General features: G+C 39.5%; 1 protein-coding gene across 9 annotated transcripts in view; it reads right to left on the bottom strand.

The window, feature by feature from the left end:
* Positions 1–22,577, bottom strand: part of dab2ipa (DAB2 interacting protein a) — a 78,138-nt gene that overhangs the window by 7,483 nt on the left and 48,078 nt on the right. For 4 of the 9 annotated variants that reach the window (XM_057356437.1, XM_057356435.1, XM_057356441.1 and 1 more), the window contains 9 exons: positions 18,869–19,025; positions 15,359–15,457; positions 14,282–14,836; positions 6,875–7,019; positions 6,001–6,145; positions 5,662–5,898; positions 5,377–5,578; positions 3,012–3,190; positions 775–1,663 (listed from right to left, as the gene is read on the bottom strand). In XM_057356437.1, coding sequence (XP_057212420.1) covers positions 775–1,663; positions 3,012–3,190; positions 5,377–5,578; positions 5,662–5,898; positions 6,001–6,145; positions 6,875–7,019; positions 14,282–14,836; positions 15,359–15,457; positions 18,869–19,025 — 2,608 coding nt within the window. Of the gene's footprint in view, positions 1–774; positions 1,664–3,011; positions 3,191–5,376; positions 5,579–5,661; positions 5,899–6,000; positions 6,146–6,874; positions 7,020–14,281; positions 14,837–15,358; positions 15,458–18,868; positions 19,026–22,346; positions 22,559–22,577 lie in introns of those variants that run through there. The other 5 variants (XM_057356436.1, XM_057356443.1, XM_057356442.1 and 2 more) reach the window with 3 other exon arrangements.

Below are 22,577 nucleotides of genomic sequence, written 5' to 3'. Positions count from 1 at the left end.
ATTTAATTGTCTTAATTTCTAGGGACCACTGGCTAGGTGGACCTGACTTTTATCATCCTTGTGGGGACATTCAGTTTGACAATGTTTTATATACATTTATAAAATGTATAAAACCACACACATATTTTCTTATCTGTCTGCTGTAAATGAGTAACCTTTTTGAATTTTTACATTTAAAAAAAGGGTTTCCTACTGTTTTTTTCTATGGCGGTTTTACAAATGGACCACTGTCAAGATTTGTCAAGTTTTGCTCACTTTTGGCTACAAATTGTGCCCAAAATATAATGAAGTTGATAAACAGCAAAGAGAATGAAAAAGCAGGTTAGAGATGGACAGACGTATTAGATGTTGTCTTTAAACTTTTCAAGGTGACAACAACACTAAGAAGCTCGCTCAGAAAAAGGTTTGATCATGTTTTAATGAAGATTCACTTCAGCAGACATCAAACGAAGAGTTTTGACAATCCGAGCACTCAGCAGTCATTTAATCACAGTGCCGTGCATGCGCTCCCACAATTAATTATGCTTGTCTGCTTCGTTCCCTGAGAGTTTGACACGAGAGGGTATGATCGTCTCAACTCAGGAGCCCCGTTTCATTCTATTGATGGACCAAAAGATTCATTAACTCTCAGGAGATCAGAGTGCCAAGATGCTTTAAGGACACGTGCCAATGGTGCCTAATTTAGAGGTGTCCAAACTAGCAAGGGAAAATAAAAACGAGGGTGATGCTGGGGTGTTGCTATACTGTTGCTAAGGGGATAATGTTTGGACTCACCTGTTTGTGCAGGGTACGTTGTTTGGATTCCGGACTGTCCCCTTTCGAAGATGACGACTGCTGCCTTAGTCTGGTGCCACTGCTTGGCCAATCAGGAGATGATGACATCATACTGCCACTGGACGGGCGGGGATAGGGGGCGGTGTTAAGCATGCTGGGTGGGGTGCGGCCCCTCGTGACGCCTGGAGGCGGCTGGTCTATCCGGCGCTGTGGCCCGGCGCTGTTCTGCCGCGGCACGTTGGTTTGTTGTTGCGTCTCCGTAAGCGAGAGCTGTCTACGGGTGAACTCTCCTGAACGGCGAGCGAACTCGTCCCCGCTGCTTCCCCCTCCACCGCTGGCACCCGCGCTGGACTGGCTCATAAACGCATGCTTCGGCCCTGCATCCTCTGCGTTACTCTGGGAGCTGATGGAACTCTGGCACTCGGATCCCGAATCGGCCACCACGCGGGGTGACACGGCCAATCCTGCAGCCATATGGTACACCGGGTTCTGGAAAGACAGTGGGGCGAGCAACTGGGACCTCCCCGGGACGCTGTCCGCGCTAGGTGTGGTTGGAGTTTGGGCTGGTCTTCTCAGGGTCGGGCCGGCAGGCGTGTTGACTTTGATCGTGCGGGTGGTCCACACTCCTGTTCCCTGACCCACAGACGTCTGGCTGTCATTGATGGGATCGCTGAAGGAGGTATTGGGAGCGCTCTCCAAAGAACGACTGTCCTGAAGGTCCACCATCGACAGGCTCTTGCTGCCGTTGGGGATCTGAACGTCTGGTTCGTTGGCCTCGGAGTAACTCGAACTGCGGGCAGGCGATGGCTGAATCACGGAGTTCCTCGTTACGAAAAACAAATCTTTGTTTTCAGGGGTCGGCGAGGGCAGGCGAGTGAAATCCACCGACCTGTTGATATGACATTTGGTCAGAATTAAGATCTTAGCTGTTCTTTAAACCACGTGTGGTGTTCGGGTCTGTGGGACCCATTTTCAATGTTTACAAAAAAGATACAATTCATTGTTTGTTTCTCAACCACCAACATTTATATTTATTCAACACAAACACATATCATAGAGATATAATCTGTTTTTTGCATACATATTATGTGGGTCCACCAGACCTGCTAACAAAAACACTTCACAAGGGTTAAATGTGTCATTTTTGTCCTTTTACCTGTCAGTCTTGACAAAATTAACAACATTAGCTAAACCAATAGTTGAGTTTGGGGTGGGACGACTCAACTATTGGTTTAGCTAATTTTGGCAGATGTGTGTGGTTTCTGAAAGGATCTTTATTTTTGCAATTGTTTTGGTGGCTCTTGTGGTGCAGTAATGACACACTTCACCTTTAATTAAAATTAAGCTCATTAACTGCCTATTAGCCGAATCTAAATATCTAATATAAGTGGGTGCTGTGAAGTGGGTGAGGAGCGTGACAGCAGCTCATAGCATTAGATAACTCATCAGCCTGTGTTTCAGAACAACAATAAAAATATATATTTGATATCTGCCAATGCAATGAGAATAAACCACTCCAAAATGTCAGCTAGAGGGGTTGTTATTAAGAAAAGAGAAATCCAAAAAATGTCTTTTAAGTCCTCTACAGTCTATATTAAATGCATGGATAAAAGCTCCCTTTATAAAATTTACACTTACTCATTCGGCTGATGCTTATATCCAAAGTGACCTGTTTTATGGTTTTCAAAACATGAATCATCAAACCCTGGCATAGCTGGTTTTATTCTCTGCCAGTAACAAATTCATCTAATGTAGATTTGTACTTTTGTATAGCACTTTTCATATTAATGCGTTGTATTATTGAATTGCATTATTGTTTTCCTCACTTTTGCAAGTCGTTTTGGATAAAAGCATCTAAATATAAATGTAGCCACACTGTTCATGGGTTCCTCAGATACAAGCATAACACCGTGTCCTAACCGCATGACACAAGATTCAAGCCACAGGCAATTTGTCCGTCTGGTTTTTATTGTCACGTCGTGCCCCATTTTTTCTTCTATCACAAATCACAGGCACAGAGTGTGTGCAACGCACCACGCAGCGCAAAACTACCTAACACGCTTCAATTTCAAGACTTTTGTAATGACTTTTCCTTGTAGACGTTGTTCTTCAATAGATGCTAAACTGGTAAGAACACGGTGTAAGAAATGCACACCAAGCTTGAATTTGTTCTTGCTGGTACATCGGGAATTTCATTCAGGAGGAAAAACTCCTGAACAAACGGTGTGTATACATACCCTGTAATCTCACTGTCCATGACCATCTTCTGTAGGCCGGTGGACAGGCTGCCGCTGGGCAGGCCGGGGGACCCCACACGCTCGGTGGGAGATGCCACAGGAGCTCCGGTGGGATTCGACAGGGCTGCGTTCACATCCCGCAGGATCCGTGCTAAAGGACCCAGTTTAGTGACTGTACTCTAGAACACAAGAGAACTATATATAACCTCATTCATTCAAATAAGAATCTTTAAGAAAGATTAGAATGTCATTCCTGTTTATATTGCCCCTCAATAGCTGGGATGCATCTGCTCATTTTGCATTACAACAACTGTCATCAAAAGTATGACATACTAGGTCAGGCAAACAAAGTAGTCGGCATGCATGAAAACTCCATAAATAAACCAGGGTGTCTACTTTTAAGAAAAGCAAGTTTTGATTTGTTCAATTAATATTTTGTTTACTACATAGTTCTCATGCTTTCATTTTGTGTAGTTTTCGGTTGACTTCGCTATTATTCTAAAAGGTGGAAATAAATATAAAGAAATAAACAATTAAATAAAAGACAATATATAAATAAATAATACATTATTATGCAAATCTTAGGCTGCGTTTACATTTGTCATTAACATGCGACCTGTATCTGGATGTTGTCCACATACACACTGAAAAGACAAGTGTAAACATGCTTCTGATCGGAATGTTACCGGATCACAACTTCACAGAAAACCCTGCCCGCTATCATTATTCTCACTCGCTCGTTTTTTACAGTGTATCATTATTTGCAACCTACAGAGGATGTATGTCAAATCACACGAGATATTTTTCAGCTGTATCATCACATATTTGTGACCGCAACCAACATGTTTTACTCGCACACACAGCGGTGTTTTTAAACGCATCATTTGTTTATGTTCATGTCACAGACACGAATAGCAACACTATACCAGCTTGTTTCTAACATACGTGAGTGTATTTACTGTATACGGTGCAATCAACACTCCTTTTCCAGCTGCGCTGTCCCGAGGGATGCTGTACTGCTGCCAGGGGCCAGTACGAGACACAAGCGGCGGCCACGCAGCTTGAAACGGAGCTCTGAATACACTGAATATATCATTTACACACAGAAACAAGCTTGTATAGTGTTGCTAATAGCTGATGTCAGTAAGCACGCTATTTTGATCTCAATCCAAAGAAACAACGCGCTGTCACTTGCAGCCGAACCAACCCAAATAGACGAGAACGATGTCAGTGATCGCTTTTAATCATATGAACTTACTTGTGTGATTATTTTATGTATCTGTGACATTAATAAACAAACGATGGGTTTAAAAACACTGTTAGAGTGTGTGTGTGTGAGTGAAACCTGCCGCAGCTTGAACATGTGATGGTACATCTGAAGTGGTCAAGTACAAAAGCTTGTGTAATTTCAAATACATCCTCTGCTTATACTTTCACATAATAAGATCACTAATCGTTTTAATAACTCCAGCTTGGTAGTCCAAACAATTGTAGCCTGTATCTGATTCTGACTGTGGTTTACTTCCCACCGCTGCCTCGATTTCAACATGGCTGTTGCGGATACTTTCCAGTGTATCATTATCTGTAACATGCTCTTTTTTTTGGTTGAAAAAAACCCGTTTTACGTGTTCTGTGAAATCTCTCCCCACACCGGGGCTATTTTTCAAACTGCAGGCTTTTTTAAATAACGGGTGGGAAACTAGAGATCCGATCAGATATCCAGATGTGGATGCCACTTGATGTTGACAAGTGTAAACGCGCGTGTCCTGATTGTCTGAAGATCTGATCTGCTTGTTCGGATCACAGAGATCGCATGTTAATGACAAATATAAACGCAGCCTTAGACTAGACTACTTTGATATTGCTAAAATATAAGGCTGCAAGTTAAAATGTGGTATGCAATAACTTAATAATGTGACAAGAGATACAATAAAGCTTTACTTTTGTAAATCAAATTTAAATTTCTGTGAAAAGAAAGGATCACTACAATTTCTGAATGTCATTGCGATATGCACTAGGGCTGTCAGTATATCCGATTTTCACACGGTTATCGTGGCCAAAAGAATTCATGATAATGATATTATCGCATCAACCAAAAAAATTCAATTTTGTTGATTATGTCTATTAGCTATTTATTTTAATGAATCACACTCAAAACACAATTGTAGGGAGGCAGAAGGCGGCTTTGGGGTCTCATTGTGACCCATAGGGCAAAATCTTAAATAGGTTCTGAATAGTTTGTGAATTTAACGATATGTGTGAATTAGCACAATATTAATAACCGCGGTATTTAATACCTCGGTTATTGTGATAACCCTAATATGCACCCCAACTACAAAACAAACAAACAATCTGAGACGCTCACCTGGTCGAGCTGTGAGACAGCTTCTGACAATAAAGACTGAAGAGAAGACAGTTCACGGCCAAGATCAACGTAACCCTCGAACCCCGCTGTATTTGAGATAGTCTCTGGGTTGGAGATCTCCAGTAAGAAACGCTGCATGTTGGTCCATTCGTGTTCCAGGAACAGATTCATGAAGGACATGTACTCCTCCTTACTGCCAAATCTGTAACGTACAACAGACATCAACGACTGTACTATCAACAGCGTTTCACAATTTCTATCCATGGTTCGCACACATGCACTCACTTGGTAAAGTTGGCGAGGTTTTGCGTGACTTTGGCGATGAGAGTGAGCGTGCGGGCGGTGCGATCGTCGGGATACTCCTGCATGAGACTGAAGAGAGAGGGCGACATGATGGCAGGACACAGGAAGCGCAGGAACAGAGACGCACTGATCAGACGCTCGCTGATGTCCGGCCGGCCTCGGTTACTGCACTCCAGCCTCCATGACGCAAACACTTCCTTGAGCTCCCGAGGAAACACGCTGTTGGTCAAACATACGGTAGGAGGAAATCGGAATGAAACAAATCAAACCACAGTTGACACCATCTGATGTTGATACGAGATGTGAATGTGATGCTGTTACCAGTAGGAGTTGATGATCTTGCAGAAAGCAAGTTCACAGCACATTTTCAAGTTGCTCTGGTGCTCATGCAGGTCACTGGAGGAGCACTTCGATGGATCCACCTCGCAGTTCTCGTCTGACTCGTACAGGGCTTTGATAAACTCGCCTGAGACAAAGATCAAACAAGGCAGCAAGATTAACAACGTGAAGGAGTCTGAATTAGTACAGGGTACAGGGTACGTCAGTACTGTACTGCTGGTTTTAAACAAGAGGTCGGTGCTCTCAGTAATTTATCTTTGTTAAAATAAAAAAGAATAGAAGTTAGACCCTCACAGTCATATAATAAAAACGAAAACTGTTTTATTTTACACGAAGCAGGTTTATAGTGACAACACCACCATTTTTTGGACACGTTCCTTCATGGAATCAATTATAAAAGTACATTTCTACGACGGCACCGGTGATCAAATGTTTGGCCACATTTCACTCACATCACTCGTGTCATTAATGCCTCGAAGGATAAGATTTACCCAATCGATGGCTTGATTTCATTTCCCAATGCTGAAAAATGAACCAATTATTTCGTAGTGCATAAAATTGGCTTCGTTTTTTAATGCAGGTTAAACGACAGTGTGTTTTTTATGGTGTGAAACCGCATTTTCTTCTAAGCAAGAGCGAAAACAGTGGCTGAAAACAACTCTTGAACTGGCCCTTCACTTCTTTTCACTGGATTTTGTGGGCATCTTCTCAAACCCAGTTGGTTTTTTGCGCCCTCTTAAATAATTGAACAGAACTTCAATTATTGATCTCATATGTTCGCAACAGTTTTCAACTGCCTAAAACTACAGGAGAAAAACACAGAATTGCACTGAAGTTCACAAACCCTTTTTTTTACCTAAAGCGTCCTGCAGGTATTTCTGTCCGACTAGTTTCAGGTATTCCTCGATCGCTTTCGTAGCCAGTGTGTTTTCACGGAATATAAGATGCTCGTTGTCTCCGCATCTATCCACCTCGGACATCATCAGATCTGTCAGAAAGTCCTGAAACGGAAACACATTAAGATTTATATGAACGTGTCCGATCTAAATCTTCAGTTTCATTTGAATATTGTTCCATAAATTGAATGGGGAAGTGCTTAATTTTTACAAACCAATCGCAATTGTAAAAATAACAACCTTGAAGCAACGTTATAACAGCGCCACAGTATTTAAACTAAAAACAACCTACTTGCTTACAGTTTCATTCATTTGACACAAGAGAGTATTTTAATATCAAAAAACTAACATCACGGCTATAGCGCACAAGATGAAACGCTAGGAAATATGCTGTTTATATGTCTGCTGTGCTACTGCTGGTCTTAGCTTGCTTTCTTTCCCCATCTGCCCTTCTTTGATCACTGTTTTTGAAGTCCTACTTTTGTTGTTGACCCATCCAGAGCCGGGCGTCTCACTAGATGACCTGCAAATAGCAAATACATCTGACAGGGCTGATACAGAGGCTTTTCATTTGGAGTCTGGGCACATCTCTATTGACTGAAGAAACACTGCAGCTGTAGTCACGGTGTGTTCCAGATTGAGACGGTTATAGATATCCCACTGGATGCATGACTCATGCAGTAAAAGCGTATTGATTGTGGGATAATGGATGCTGTGTATTCCAATGAAATTTTCTCTTGGTTTTACTATATTATTCTTCCCCTCACTTCCTGTTTTTCTTCTCCAAATGCATATCCCACTCTGACTTGAATGTCTCCATGATGAGTTTCAGCTGAGTACATGCACCAGAAGTTCAAACCCAATGTTTACATAAAAATGTATATGTATGTATGTATGTATGTCAAAAAAGCAACATACAAGAGGCTCAGACGACTGATACGATGATATTTCAAGTCATACAAGAGCTATGTGTGATGTGTGAAACACCCAAATTTTCATCAATATTAGCCGAAAGTTTTTGGGCAAAGCCCTGAACTTTCTTTTGATTCTAGAATGGTACCGTAATTGAAGGTCCACCCCAATATGAATATGCAGAATAGATGAAATCAAGACGAAAAGGGGAGATTTTCATCAACATACATCACTTTTAAATAGTGGCGAACAAATTAATGCACTTAGTTAAATGCATTTGTTAGACATACATTTAATTCTATCTTTAATTATACTTTTTAACTACTTCATAAAAATGTTGACATCAAAATTCTTGGTGTAAACTAGAGCATTCTGGGGAAAAAAAGTGTTCCTTCAATATGCTTTCTAAAGTGATAAAGATATGAGGGCTGTCAAATCGATTTACGGCAATAAATGTTTGTGTTTATATAATACAGTACAGTATGTGTGTGTGCCTTGTATATCTATAAATAAATATATATATCTGTCCGCATCTGTATATCTTTCTTTTTTCTGTAAGTTTTAAATTGTAGATATTACAGTATATGTATATATTCTATGTCTTATCCTTAAATTTGTTTTATTTGCTCTTTATTTCATATTCTTATTATGTTATGTATTGCTGTAGATTGTCTGAGGCTCACAACAAGCATTCCAATGTACATTTTGTCACTAACATTTTACACACAACAAATAAACTTGAAATTTAAAATGGTCTATAACAAATAATACAATAAGCAAAACAATAATAATAATAAAGAAGAACAAAGTGATCAAGCAAAAAAATTTACTGAGAAAACAAGCTACGTGATGTGATATTAAACATTTTTATGATGCCTTTCAGGCGTTCACACTCATCTTACGGTCATGTGTAACCGGTCCTACTCGAATCCACTCCGAGCTGGACTCGAACGGCATTTGGTCCTGCATGGGAGTCGGGTGCCCAAACAAGGATGCTAAAGGCCTCTAGAGTCTGTCATAAGAACATCTCTTGCGGTCGGGGACGGAGGTTTACTGCACAGATCTGACAAACTGGCTGACCTCCATTACGTATGTTTTATATTTTCCATTTCATTAAAAGCGGTTGTTCCAAACAATAAAGCCGAAAGATTATATTACATTGTTAATATTTCGGTGAAATGCTCAGTTATGGAGAGAGAGAGAGTGAGAGAGATTTCTCCAGAGATCAGTGTGGGTGGTGCCGCGCTGCTGTCAGCTGAATGTCTGTTAGGGGTGCAGGCGTGCGCGCACGTCTATAGCTGGCCTCGATTTCTGCTGATGCTCTGGCGTGGGATCAATGCTTTGCAGCAGATGTACTGTATGTTGGTGTTTCGAGAGATAGAGTCAGACTCATTATTTCACGCCTCAACGAGTGGCAATCTGAGGATTCGGTCTTCCAAACAGGTGTCCACAACAATCTAAACGTTCTCTGAAACGTTTGCATTATGTAAGACAGGAAACAATGCACAACACAAACAAAATGGTTTACCAAAAACACACACCACATAGAGTAGCTCCCCCACCATCACCAGTGGGAGCAGGTGATAAAAGCAAATCTGAGCCGTTCGAAGGGAGCAGAGGGGCATTGTGGGTATGATACCGAGAGGATCAAATGAGACCCACTTGGCAGGCGTCACAGAGCTCGCTATTCAATTAGGACGCGAGAGCTTAACACAGCCTGCTGCACAGGGTCTGCAACACGATGACACTTTTCCTTAGTCTTACCATGAATCAGAAACCGCAGTGTAGCACATCTTCCGCGGCACGCCTGTCAAATCACATCGAACGTGTCTTTAGCTTAGTGCCACAATCAGCACAGAGCAGAAGAAGACCACAGAGTAGATTGTGTATGGAGGCTTGTGGACAATAGTGTGGAACTAAAGGTGTGTACAGCAATGCTCTAATGTACCGCGTACTGTTTAGCAAGTATGGAATGTGAACTGAGCGCCCACACGGAATGTTGAAATGAAATCTCAACTGGAGTGACGGGATAAAGGTTTAGTGAACTGCAATTTCCAGAAATTCAGCAAACGTTACATAACTTTTATTTAAATAGCAGCAAACAAATCGATGTATTTAGCTAAATGCATTTATTAGACATACTGTATGTTCAAATCTAAATCTAAATACTTCATAAAAATGTTGACATCAAAATTCTGGGTGTAAACTAGAGCGTTCTGGGAAAAAGTTCCTTCAGTATACTTCCTAATATTATAAAAACATGAGGGCTGTCAAATCGATTTATCGTTCCAAAATAAATGTTTGTGTTTATATAATATATGTGTGTGTGCGCCATGTATATTTAAATACACAAATATCTATGTATATGTGTAATATATTTATATTTATACATAATATAAATTATATAATTACAGAAATATAAATGTATATATGTTTATGTAAATATATACGTTTTTGTGTATACATAAATACACAAAATAATACACACGCACTCGCACATACTGTATATATATAAACACAAACATTTATTTTGGAAGCGATTAATCACAATTAATTGATTTGACAGCCCTAAAACTATGTATAAAATATAAATAAAATGTATATAAATGTAATAAAAACTTATTTTAAAATATAATGAAATAACATAAAAATATAATATAAAAATAACAGGCACACTCTCTCACCGAACTGCTGCAAAAATTAAGTCACTACTGAATTAAATACCAAAAAAACAGACACAAACAAAGTAGGAATATTACATTTGAATTTTTTGGCTCTTTCTCATTTGTAAGTTGCTTTGGGTAAAAGTGTCTTTACAAAGCTCGTGTTAATGGTTCTAAGCATCACTCTAATTATTGCTCAAAGTTAGGAATTGAAACAACCAATCGGATGTACGGCTTGAGCAGATGTGTGCTATGCAATTTTTAGACTTCACACTTATGATTCTAGCTTGGATAGTTAAAAAACAAGTAAAACAATCTCATAAACATTTTAAAGGGGGGCTTGAGAGATGCCCAGGGACCAGAATATCACACAGATTTGTGGTTAAGTTCTTTTAACTTGGACCAGCGAGCCATTAGAAAACCATTGAGAACACCTTTGCCTTACACGGTTATTTGTCTTCTGTCTTTTCACAGCAGTGAGCTACAAAGAGTGCGTGTCTCACGAGAGAAACCACAGGTACAAAACTATAAATAAACACAGCTCATCAAACCCGATACGATGCAAAGTCACTGCACTGCACTACAAAACATGACCCAACCTATTCTGATCCGGATGCATGTTAATTTAGCCTTTGTTTATTCTATCAAAACCTATAAACCTGAAACTGGTGGCCAGCTTCAAATACTGCACATTTAAAATGGCTTTCACAAGCAAACGCCATTACCATTCACACGATTTCCTATTCCTCAGTAGCCCGCGGAGAGGTTGTAAACGTTTTGGTCAAACCGCTTGCACGGTGGAATGAGGCAGGCATGAATATGTAAGTAAAAGCTTGTTAAAATTCCATTCTATGCATTCAAGCATCTGGACCTCCTTTGGGTAACCTGCTAATGACCACCGGCCCACAGGACCCGTTCCCATGAGCACCACCCACACCAGTGCACAAGCCTGCTGCTGATAAATACACTTGCACATTTAAGCTCCATGTGACCACCTGAACCAGTGGGGTCCTCAAACCAATGCCTGAATTAATATGAGCCGATTAGGATGGGGCCTGACAGCTGGAATTTCCCTCGGGCATGCCGAGGACGAATCCTGGGCACACACCATCAGTTCTATACAGGGGGGCTGAAGCATAATGTCCAAACACCAGACATCAGAATGATCAATACTCAATACAAATACACAGATGGACCTGTAGCAGCGCATGACAAAGCTGTCTCGTATTTAATTATTTTGATTTATTATTTACTATAAACATGCTGGATTTATTTTGCAACGGACCATATTATATCCTAGTGACCAATTCGTGTAGAAATGAATGGTAAATTCACATTCCTTTCACATGCAAAGCCACCATATGTTCTCCGGCAGCTGTACATTTTGTTGAAATATAATATAGATGGTTTCAGTGGCAACAACATAAACAAACGTTATGTGGCCCATACTTAACTTCCGGTGGAACTCTGCAAAGAATCAATAGTTGTTGAGTAGTTTTAAATTATTAAATACAATTAATATACAATATTAATATGAATGAATATCGATATAAATTAAATATAAAATAAATGTTTATACTTTTACCAAACACAGACCGGAAGTTTAATTCGGGCAAGCGCGTTCGTCCGATGAAACCGTCAATAACTTGATACAACATATCGCTTCCTCCAAAACACAACATATGCTGTCTGCCAGCTGTATAGGGACTAGGGCTGTCATGATACCAGGTTTTAACTACGTAGTTATCGTGCCTAAAATATTCGCCGCAGCGGTATTATCGCGATTTCACATTTACATTTATTCATTTGGCAGATGCTTTTATCCAAATCATGCATGTCTGTTGCATTTAAAAAATCTTTACATTTGTAATGTCTGTATTTTCTTTTTTGGCCAATGAATTACACTCCCAACACACGTGTAGTGAGGCGGAGAGAGAGAGCGACACCGTGTCTACACCAGACGCGGTGCGACGCAACACAAGGCTTGTTCTAATGGGATTGTCGTGGCGCATCCAGTGTGGACAAAATGTTAATGCGTTCTGTTGTCTTTTGTCGCATCGCGTCCGGTGTAGACATGGTGTGAGAGAGTTTGTAACCATTGTGGCTCTTAGGTCAAAAGTTTAAACAAGTGCCGAATTATTTACGATATTATTATGTGCATGCGTGTGTGCGATATCAATAATCATATCACAGTTAAGCTGCGATCTTTGTTTTGCCTCTACATTGCCATCTCTGTTTGAAACATAAAATTGCAGGTTACATCCTTTTCTTTACGTGTGTTGAAGTAAAATAATGCCTGGCACTTCTTGCAAAATCGTACACGACAGCTTTTTTACAAATTTACAAGCTTACAGCTGCACATCAGAGTCAAGTAAGGAGAAATTTTCGGAACTTTTGATTTTTGTTTATTTGAACCAAACCAAAGTTGCTGAGTGTTGTTTTCAGTGCTCAAAAGAACTTATTTTGTCATGGAGGCCTGCAGACAAACACAAGAAGCTTACAGGAGCTCTGGTATGCAGAGAACATCAATGGACTTTATATACTGTAAAGAAACCAGTCTAATGAAATACAATACACTTGCAAACCAGCTCTGACCTTTTAAATGAGGGTCAATGCATTGCACGACCAATTAGCTTTGCCATAATGAAGGACTGTGGCTTTATGGACTTCTAATGATAGATCAGCCACAGCAATTCTCAAAAATAACCTATTATGATTTCTGCAAAAACAACCGCTAAAGAGCTTGAACTGTGCATTGTGGCAGAGTACATTGGAAAACTAATAGCAATAGCTTGCTGAAAAAAATCTAATTTTCATTCCAAACAGGGTGGCACATACTGTCAGTAGATCTCCTAACAAGTGCTCTTGTTCAAGCAAATCTGAACAGAACAGACATTGTCTTTTGGGGTTGCATTACTACCCACAAATCCTAAATAAGCTCACAGTTGCCCTCTACAATAATGTGATTCCTGCATCCTGAAAAACTTTCGACTGTTGTGCTGGTCCACTATGATGCAACAGTGGCCCAGACTGCCGCCAGACAATAAACAATTTGGAAGCACCTCATTCTCGCAGGATTCGATCGATAATGACAGATGAGTGACAAAGCGTCAGACGGCACAGTTTTGTGTGCGATGTCACCTGATTTAGGGCTGATTTATGGCGACGGTCTGAGCCGCCTGACCGCTCGGGCTTGAGTTAATGAGGACAATCAAAGCGCTCGGCACTCGCATGATTAAATGAGGGACGGCAGGCCATGTCTCCATTGTTCTTCTCTAGCCATGATGTTAAGAGTGAAACATTGCAACACATTTATGCAACATCACTCACTCATTCTGATGCCAAAATTGAGCCTACTGCTCGACAAAACTCTTCGTAATAGTTTTATAATTAGTTAAAAAGGGAATTAAATATAAAATAAAGATTCTGTCGTCATTTATTCACCCCTAAACATGTAAATGACATTTTCTTCTGTAAAACACAAGAGAAGATATTTTGAGAAATGTCACAGTGGTTTTATGTCAACAGAATGGAAGTCAATGGGCGTTAATGTTGCTTGGTTACCAACATTCTTCAAAATATCTTCTTTTGTGTTCTGAGAAGAAACAGGTTTGGAATGACATGAGGATAAGCAAATAATGAAAGAATTTTCATTTTTGTGTGAACTATCCCTTTAACTCAATGCCTAAATAGCAATCTTGCTATTGGTTCAAGTTATTTTTTAAGAATAAGGGAAATTTCACTTTAATCAAAAATAAATTTTGCCATGCAAACATTAAGTGATTATCTTACCTTGGCTTTGCCTGTGCTTTGCAGGATATGAACAAGCGCACACGCCATCTCTTCCTTGTTCTTCACACTCAGAGCCGGCTCCAGCAACGAACACATTAACATATAATTATTGGTAATATACTCTGCAAACTCCTTGTACAGCTCCATGGGGAGGATGCTCATGCTCTGATATCGTGACTTCATTCGGAGCATGGGTCCCGGACTCTTGCCTTTATTGGGATTCGGCGTGCTCACGGAATACCATTTTTCCACAAACTGCCGCCCCTTGACCGCCGCTATGGGGATATTGACCAGGCCCACGTAATTGTTTTTGTCCTTCTTTTTCTTTTTGTCCGTTTCTTTATAAACGTGCACAGTGATGCTCTTGACGGAGGGCAGGTTGTTGAACTCAAAGTGTTCGCCCCAGAAAACGTTGTCCGTTTTGAGTTTGCAGGTAGTCCGTGCGTATAACGTGTCATCCAGACACAGTTCGCAGAAATACTTTTTCTTGGCTGGCAAGTCCTTGGCCTCGATAATCCAACATTTCAGCATGTTTTCCACTCGACGGGTATTATCCTGTAATCAAAATAAAAGTACTTCTTATGATGAAAATACTTCTCATCATGTGTTTATATTTACACATAAAAATGCCATACAATGTAGTTTCACCATACAATTAAAAATCTTTTTGACTTTAGGGGTGTCAAACGATCCATCGCAATTAATCGCATCCAGAATAAAAGTTTGTGTTTACATAATACATGTCTGTGTACTGTGAATATCAATTTTGTATTTATAAACACATACATTTACATTTATTTATATTTACCAATTATTTAAATTATATATTTATTTTTGCCATTGATGCATCCTTTTGTCTTATTGACAAAAAATCTGTCCACAAAAATTTTCGTCAGTAATTTCTTTGACAAGATTAAGTCAAAGATAATCCTGTACATACTTAAAAAAGCAAAGCCAGGTTAATGCAGACAAGTCAATCAAAAAACATCAATATAACAGACAGGTAACATGCTGACTGTGGCTTAAACCTCATCTCTTCTAGAATTACCCAGAATTCCGATCAATCCTCTGATTTACCTTGTTGGGATGCACAGCGCGTCTCAAATTCTCCATCCATTTGTCTCTCTCTGCAGCTGACCGACAGGAAAAGCATTTGCTTCCTGTTGAAGTAGTTACCTGCAATTACAGATTACAATGATCAGATTTGCGGATGAGGGCATTAATGGAGGCAGAGAGGACTGTAGTGTACTGTAGATCAGGAGATGGTGGACGGCAAAATCCAACGAATTCTACAGCACTCAATCAATCAAACGATTTGCAGAAGTGGAAAACCACACACAGGCGGACAGAAAGAATGCACTTAGAATACACTTGTAGCATGTGAAATTAGTTTTACGTTTGGCAGATGCTTTGATCAAAGACGACCTGTTCTTACTCAGTATGTGTGTTTAACAGCCATTGAATTGTTTGCAATTAGTTTTGCATTTTCCTTGCAGTCCACGAGCCAATCAGAACTGACCGGAGTGTCCATATCTGTGTCCGTACCCACCAGTTGAAAACTACTGGTGTACCCTATTGCAATTCAACTTCCCGACATCTCTGTACTGATATTCCAGTCTGTATAACAAATGTCTGATTAAATTGAGCAAACTGAGCATAATCCATAATGGACCTCTGGCTGACCCCTGCAATACTCAAACTAACACTGAATGTCTCACTCTTTCCAGCTGGCATCCGAACGCAGCATGGAGGTCAACAGCTTTAGGTGAAATGGGCTGGTGACACTCACCTCTGGTGAGCAGAGAACGGGAATATTTGGAAAGTCTTCCTCAGACCAGTAGGGCCGAGGACGGTGGGATTGAAAAGAAAATCTGCATACAGATTTGATTTGAATGCATCATGAATGTTCTGTACATAATTCAGTATGTCTGAGCCCTATGACTCGGCTAACAAATAATAAAAGTCGGGCATGTTCTTGTATTGTTTCTGCTATTTTTTGTTGACTTTCTTTGAAAATAATGTTTAAATTATTTAATGGGACTAAGACTGCATGCAAATGTTTTAATATGTTGAATCAGGAGCTCCAAGTTTTAAAGGGGCAATAAATTAAGACCTCAAAATTAAGTTGTATAAGAGGGAATCGTATTCAAGCAAACATCCTGTAAGTATCAGAACTGAAAACGCCCTTGTTGCTGAAATTACAACTGTTATTGACACCAGGCTCAGCGAACGCCAGGTCCTGGAATGCACTTATAGATAGGTTGAACACCGCCTCCACAGAAAAATATCAAGGACTACTTCTCTCGCCCCACCTACTGGTTCGCGAATGACTTTAGCCACACATAGTACACACTCCCGTGTGATTTGTGATGATTGACAAACTGGTAACCATAGCGACATATTTTTTGGCTAAAGATTCGTTTTGTCCATCAGTTTAAACTAAACTGCTGATATGCGCTGTGTTGTGTTTATGCTCGGAAGGCTACATCACACAGCGCTCTTTTCCTGTGTTGCCATGTTTGTTATTAATAAGCGATTTTATGCTTGTTGTTTCTTAGATCAAAAAGCCTCGGCACTTAGGTCTTAATAATGGTCTGTTGCAGATTTTGGTCTTATAAAATATATAAACAATTTGCATTTTAAGGTTTGTTTTTGTCTCGCCTTTATTTGCTTATTTTTTCTGTGAAGATCTGGCAACCCTGTCACTTTAGCGAAGGGCTCTCGAGAGCGGCTAGCCCCGTGTCATATGTGCAAAAGTGAGGACTTCTTTCACTGTTGTTTTTATTTAGAGCGACCAAGCAACAAACGCCTGGAAGAACACAGTCGCTTTCTTCGGATTCTGATATTAGGAATGCGTGGTTGAAGTTTATTTTTAAGTACGTTCCTGCTCACGTGGGTGAAACATTGAGCATTTGTCCGCTTCATTTCACCATGGATTCCTTTGTGAACAAGGCACTGGATTTGCGGAGAGATTAAAATTAAAAAGCAGTGCTGTGCCGTCAATATTGTATCTGACAGGAATGGCACAGCAATCTTATGTGAGTAAAACATATTTGTACTATGCGTCACTATTGCCTTGTTAGAGATCGCTTGATATGTCCTGATAATATGCAACCCAACGTTGCATGTCTAACCAAATTCACAGAAGGCTCCAACTAAGTTTACTACGCAAACTGCTATCCAATCATAGCAGTGGGCGTTTACTTCCAAGTCTTAACGCCCATTAAAACCGAGCGTTTCTCCATCCGGCCTCAAAACCAGGGTAGAAAATAGCCTGTTACTTATTGATTTTGATGTTTTCGAATGTAAAAACCACGCGGACGTCATAAGTACACCTCAGACAACAGTATAAAATAATATAAAAACGGCCAGTTCAGCACACCTTTAAATAAACTTTTAAACAGTCTGTCGTGAGAGCCTTGCGTTCTGTTTTCTTGTGCTCTGTTTAGACGTTTCTGTATGCAAAACACTGTTTTAACCCCCATTCCAAGCTAAACTATCAAATCTGCATAAGGATGCCAGATCACAGTATAATTCAGGTTCCCTCTTTGCCTGCACCCTATGACCTTATGATTATATAACCATCTGGTTAAAGCCAGTCTTCCCTGTAGCACACGTGGAAATCATCCAGTAATATGATCTGTGGCCCCTCAATGATCTAGCTGCAGAAAGGCAAGATAGCGCAGCTATTTCTGCTAACTGTTTGATCTTGGCTAATGGCCCTAATGAAGTTTTAATGGGCCTTTGCTATGTGCTATTTTGAGACTGGACCCACATTAAAACTCCTTTCCACAATTTGTACAGAAATCTGTCTGCAACAGTTTCAACAAAGCAGTGCGGCGACTGACCCTTTGCCAAGAAAATAGTTTTTGTTGGCTGGAATAACATGTAACATGGGCATAAAAATTACTTCAACAAAAAACTATGCAATGACATGAATAAAACTATCAAGTGAAAAAAAAGGCTAAGATCTAAAATTACTGAACATTAGTGTAAGTGAACAGAACAGTTCCTAATGTTGATAAAAACGCACTGACTATGAACCTAAATCAATATGTTAATGAGTTAACATGTTATTAAAATTTGTTTTGGAGCAAATCACTGCTGTCCTTCCGAAACCTCGTGTCTCCATATTTTGTGGTTTTCATCATTATTAATATTTTGCCTTTTATGTTTGTCGCTGGATTTTGCTTATAGCTATCCAATAAAAAGTATAAAAGTTCTTGTCAACTTTGACAACACAGTATTCATTTCAAAAGTGTTCCTATTTCCTGAAAAACAGCGAATCTGGACATCCGAGGTTTCGGAAAGGCACCGACAAAACATAAGTGTCCCTTCTGGCGTTATACATGTTTATTTGGGAATGTGTGCAGAAACCAGCTTCAGACCTGGCTCTCTTTCTCTGGAAAAAGAAAAAAACTACTGTCACTAATGTAAGTTTTACGGATAATTTCTGTAAATTGATGTATAAAACGCAACGCATTAGAAAAGAGCAAAAGCTCATCTAAATAAACATGCCGAACAGCATCAGTAATAAAATCAAAGCAGGGCTTAGCAAAAGGCAGATGCAGTGGTCAGCCGACTCACCTCGAAGCAGAAATCCTGTCCCAGGATGCTGCTGTGCACGGGTTTGATGAGCACCTCCTCCTCCATACTGAGATCTAGAGCTTCTACCGCGCTGCTGGGACTGAGCAAAGACTCGTGAGACCGTGATTCCTTCAGCCTCGGCATCAGATGGGATCTGCTGGAGACCAACAGGAAGAACACGTTCACTACAGGGATCCATAAAAAAATCGATCAAGCATTTAGTTTAATAATTGGTGCATAAATGGTGAATACAGAAAACACAACTGCTCCAGATGTTTGTGCAGGTCTGAACCACAATTAAAACACAGTCAAACCAAGTGATGCACAAATCCAGATAAATCTAAAGCCCCGTTCACACCGAGAACAATAGCTATAAAGATAGCTATGTTAGCATTCACACCAACGGATGATAATGTCATTTATTCAACGCTTGCTAGTCCGTTAAATGTATTTTTTGATTGGCTGTCAGTATTTTATCATTCAACAGCTGGGAAAAATTGCTCTGAAAGTAAATATCTGCAGTTTTATTTGAATAGTTTTGATGTAGACTCGTATTCTCTTAAATTGAAACAAAAATTAAACAATCTTTAAAACGTTATACTTGTCATTATTGTGTAAACAGGCTTTATCGGCTGTGAGTGAGTTGAAGATCTCTGGAGTGTCACAGTGAGGTGTTGACTTCTCACTGCCCGACTACTCAACGCTTCAACTTTAACGCTGTCATGTTAGCGCACACATACGCCAAGGCGTCATTATGACATTATAATAAAGATCAGAGGGGTGGTGACCTAAAAAGTGACGAAGCCATGAGGTGCTTTAAGCAAGCTGTGATTAACCATCAGAAAACAGCACTATTTAATCTGAAGTGAGGGAAGCGGAAAACAAAGTTAGCCTCTCCGGTGGTTGACCTTTAAAAACACTGATTATTAAAAAATGAACACAGCTAAGGGCATGTTAAGTTGACTATGAAAATACACAACACACAAACATAACGTTAAAATGAGTATTTACATCTAACCATTTTCTTCTCCATATTCAAATCGAAATCTCAATTGTTTATACTTGTCATTAATGATAGTAAAAGAACAAACGGTGCGATTTAAATCTTAGAAAATATCTCAACTATGACCAAATGAATTTTAAAGGTTTAACGTGTCATATTGTGTCCAAAATTTTAAATTTTGTATTTATACTTTAGGAGAAAGAGACGAATGTAATATCTAAATGTTGTTTAAGTATGCTATATGAAAGAGCAATCTCAGAGCAATGCGATTCTTCTTTCTGCTCATCTGACACAAACTGTACACTAAAACAGCCAGCCGTGTTATTGCACAAAACAATGCTCTTTCCTGAACATTAAATTTGCCTAGAACAAACACAGAAATTGAGAATCCTACTGCTAGACAAAGCTAGGATGCATTTTTATTCCTGCTCTATGAATTAAAGATGGCCGTCTCTGTGCTCGTGAGACCGGATTTGATAAAATCTTCAAAGGTGGAGGTCTTTATCTATTATTGCGATTCTTTTGTGGTCTCCATCACTGAAGATATAACAACCAAAAACTCACATGGCACAATATAGGTCCTGTACAAGCCAAAGAAAAATGATAAATATCGAGCCGAGATAGCAGACAATGAAATTACAATCCCTCCGAGGCACTTCGGCTAACTGAAATTAAAGCTGGCAGATTAAATTATGAGTTATTAAATTGTGCACCAGGTAAAAACTCCCTCTGTAAGACACCAAAGCGGACTCATTTAAATGCCGGTTCGTGTCAAAATGATGCCAGGAGTAAAAATAGAGGGACAATCACAAAAAAACATTTCCCAAAACCCACAAGCTTCAGCAGAGCCTACACAACATCATTCAAGGACAATAAAACTCCTCTCAGCCAAATCTCACAGGAAGTTCACCATATTACCCTTCTGATGCCCGAGCATCACTGTTCATTTCTCCTCTGACATGTCTTGTGTTGAAAAGATTGACGAATGACACACTGCGGACAGTGAGCAGATATTAAAACTCATACAGCGTCTCAACAGCGACTGGCAGTTGTGTCAGCGAATCCGCGAATGACCCGAGGCATACACATGCTGTCCCGAAACAATGCCAAATATTACAAGAAAACAGTTTTGTGTCTTTTTAAAATGTCCGATAACCACAGTGGGGCTGGGAAAGATGTGCCATTTGATATTTTTCCAGTTAAACTAAGGAAATCTATATGAAACGTTGAATAGTTTTTTTATTCTAAAATGCTTATAAAAATATAATTTCCTTAAATCTATGGTCTGAACTCTATTGTAAAGTATCAAATTAGAACTCAAATCACCTTCTTGAGCACCAATTCGCAATCTATCTGAGCCACAGTTCTGCACAAAAAGGATTTCTGAAACAAAAAAAGGCTAAAAATGACTCATTAGTCGAGAAAGGCATGGCTAATGTATTCACACCATTAAATAATGCAAAGGTCAAGCAGACAGCTGCATGAGCTCAAAGTCATTTTATAGGTGCTTGCATGGGCTCATCAGATCAGAGGCTTTGTGATGAGTCATGGGCAGGCTAGGACACAAATCTGCACATTTCCTGTGCACATTTTTTATCTGTGGGATGGATTTTAAACATGATCAAATTTGTACAATACATCTAATCGTATCACACATTTATGGCAGCGAAATGCATAATAAAATTAAACTAAATATTACATAAAGTAACATGCCAAGAGAAGTTGTGAGTGAGTTGACAAATAAACCGTACCACGTGTCCAATGGTGTGACAGCAAATATGTTGAAAGCAAACTGTTAATTGTATATTTTTATATTATTAATATTTATATTATAAAATATGAGAGATTTATCTTTACCGTTTTTCTACATTTTTCCTTTGTCACACCATTGGACACGTGTGGTTTATTTGTCAACTAACCGTGTGTGTATATATATATATATATATATGTGTGTGTGTGTGTATTGAACATACACTTGGAAGATCTTGAGTTTTCCAAGTTCTGAAAAATAAACAGATTTTTATCTTGTATTTTATCCACGGTACTTGTTTGAGTTAAAAATAGAAAACACAGGTCTACAGTTTTGCTTTTTTGGTTTTGGCGTCACTTATGAATAAAAGTTGTATTTGTACATGTAGACAACATTTGCAGTCTTATATTTATTTACTAAACAAGGAGAAGATCCTCTTTCATTCTTAATATAACACTGTATACAGTATTTTTCTTACTAAAGCACATTCAAAAACCAAAATCATTGATAAAGCGTTTACACAAACAAAGCCCCGTTTCCAAAAGCTATCAGAAAATACGAAAAGCATTTTGGCTTTGCTACCTGCAACAAAAACGAACGTTGTTTATTGAGAAACAATCATTAAATCCAGCTAATCTGTTAATCTCAACAAACGATGTGTCAACAAAGAAGTCTGCACCTTAAACCACAGCTACCAAGATTAAAACAACATTTCTCTCACTTACTTCTTACTGTATGGCTTCAACATAGTCCCACAGCAAACAAAACAAGTCCAGAGGCGGCACCTTCAGTACGCCAGTGTAGCGATTATCCTCGATCTTTCTGCGAGATACCAGACGCCAGCGTTTGGTACTAATCGTGCATACTGTACAGCGTTCTGCCGAAAACATTTAGGGCAAGGCACTCCTTGGTTTCTAAGCACCCCAGGGAACAATCTGTTGCATCTTGAACACACC

The sequence above is a fragment of the Triplophysa rosa genome, linkage group LG17 (genome assembly GCF_024868665.1).
Source record: "Triplophysa rosa linkage group LG17, Trosa_1v2, whole genome shotgun sequence".
Taxonomy (NCBI): Eukaryota; Metazoa; Chordata; class Actinopteri; order Cypriniformes; family Nemacheilidae; genus Triplophysa; species Triplophysa rosa.
The sequence above is the reverse complement of the archived record's forward strand: the minus strand, read 5'-3'. Positions and strand labels throughout refer to the sequence as shown.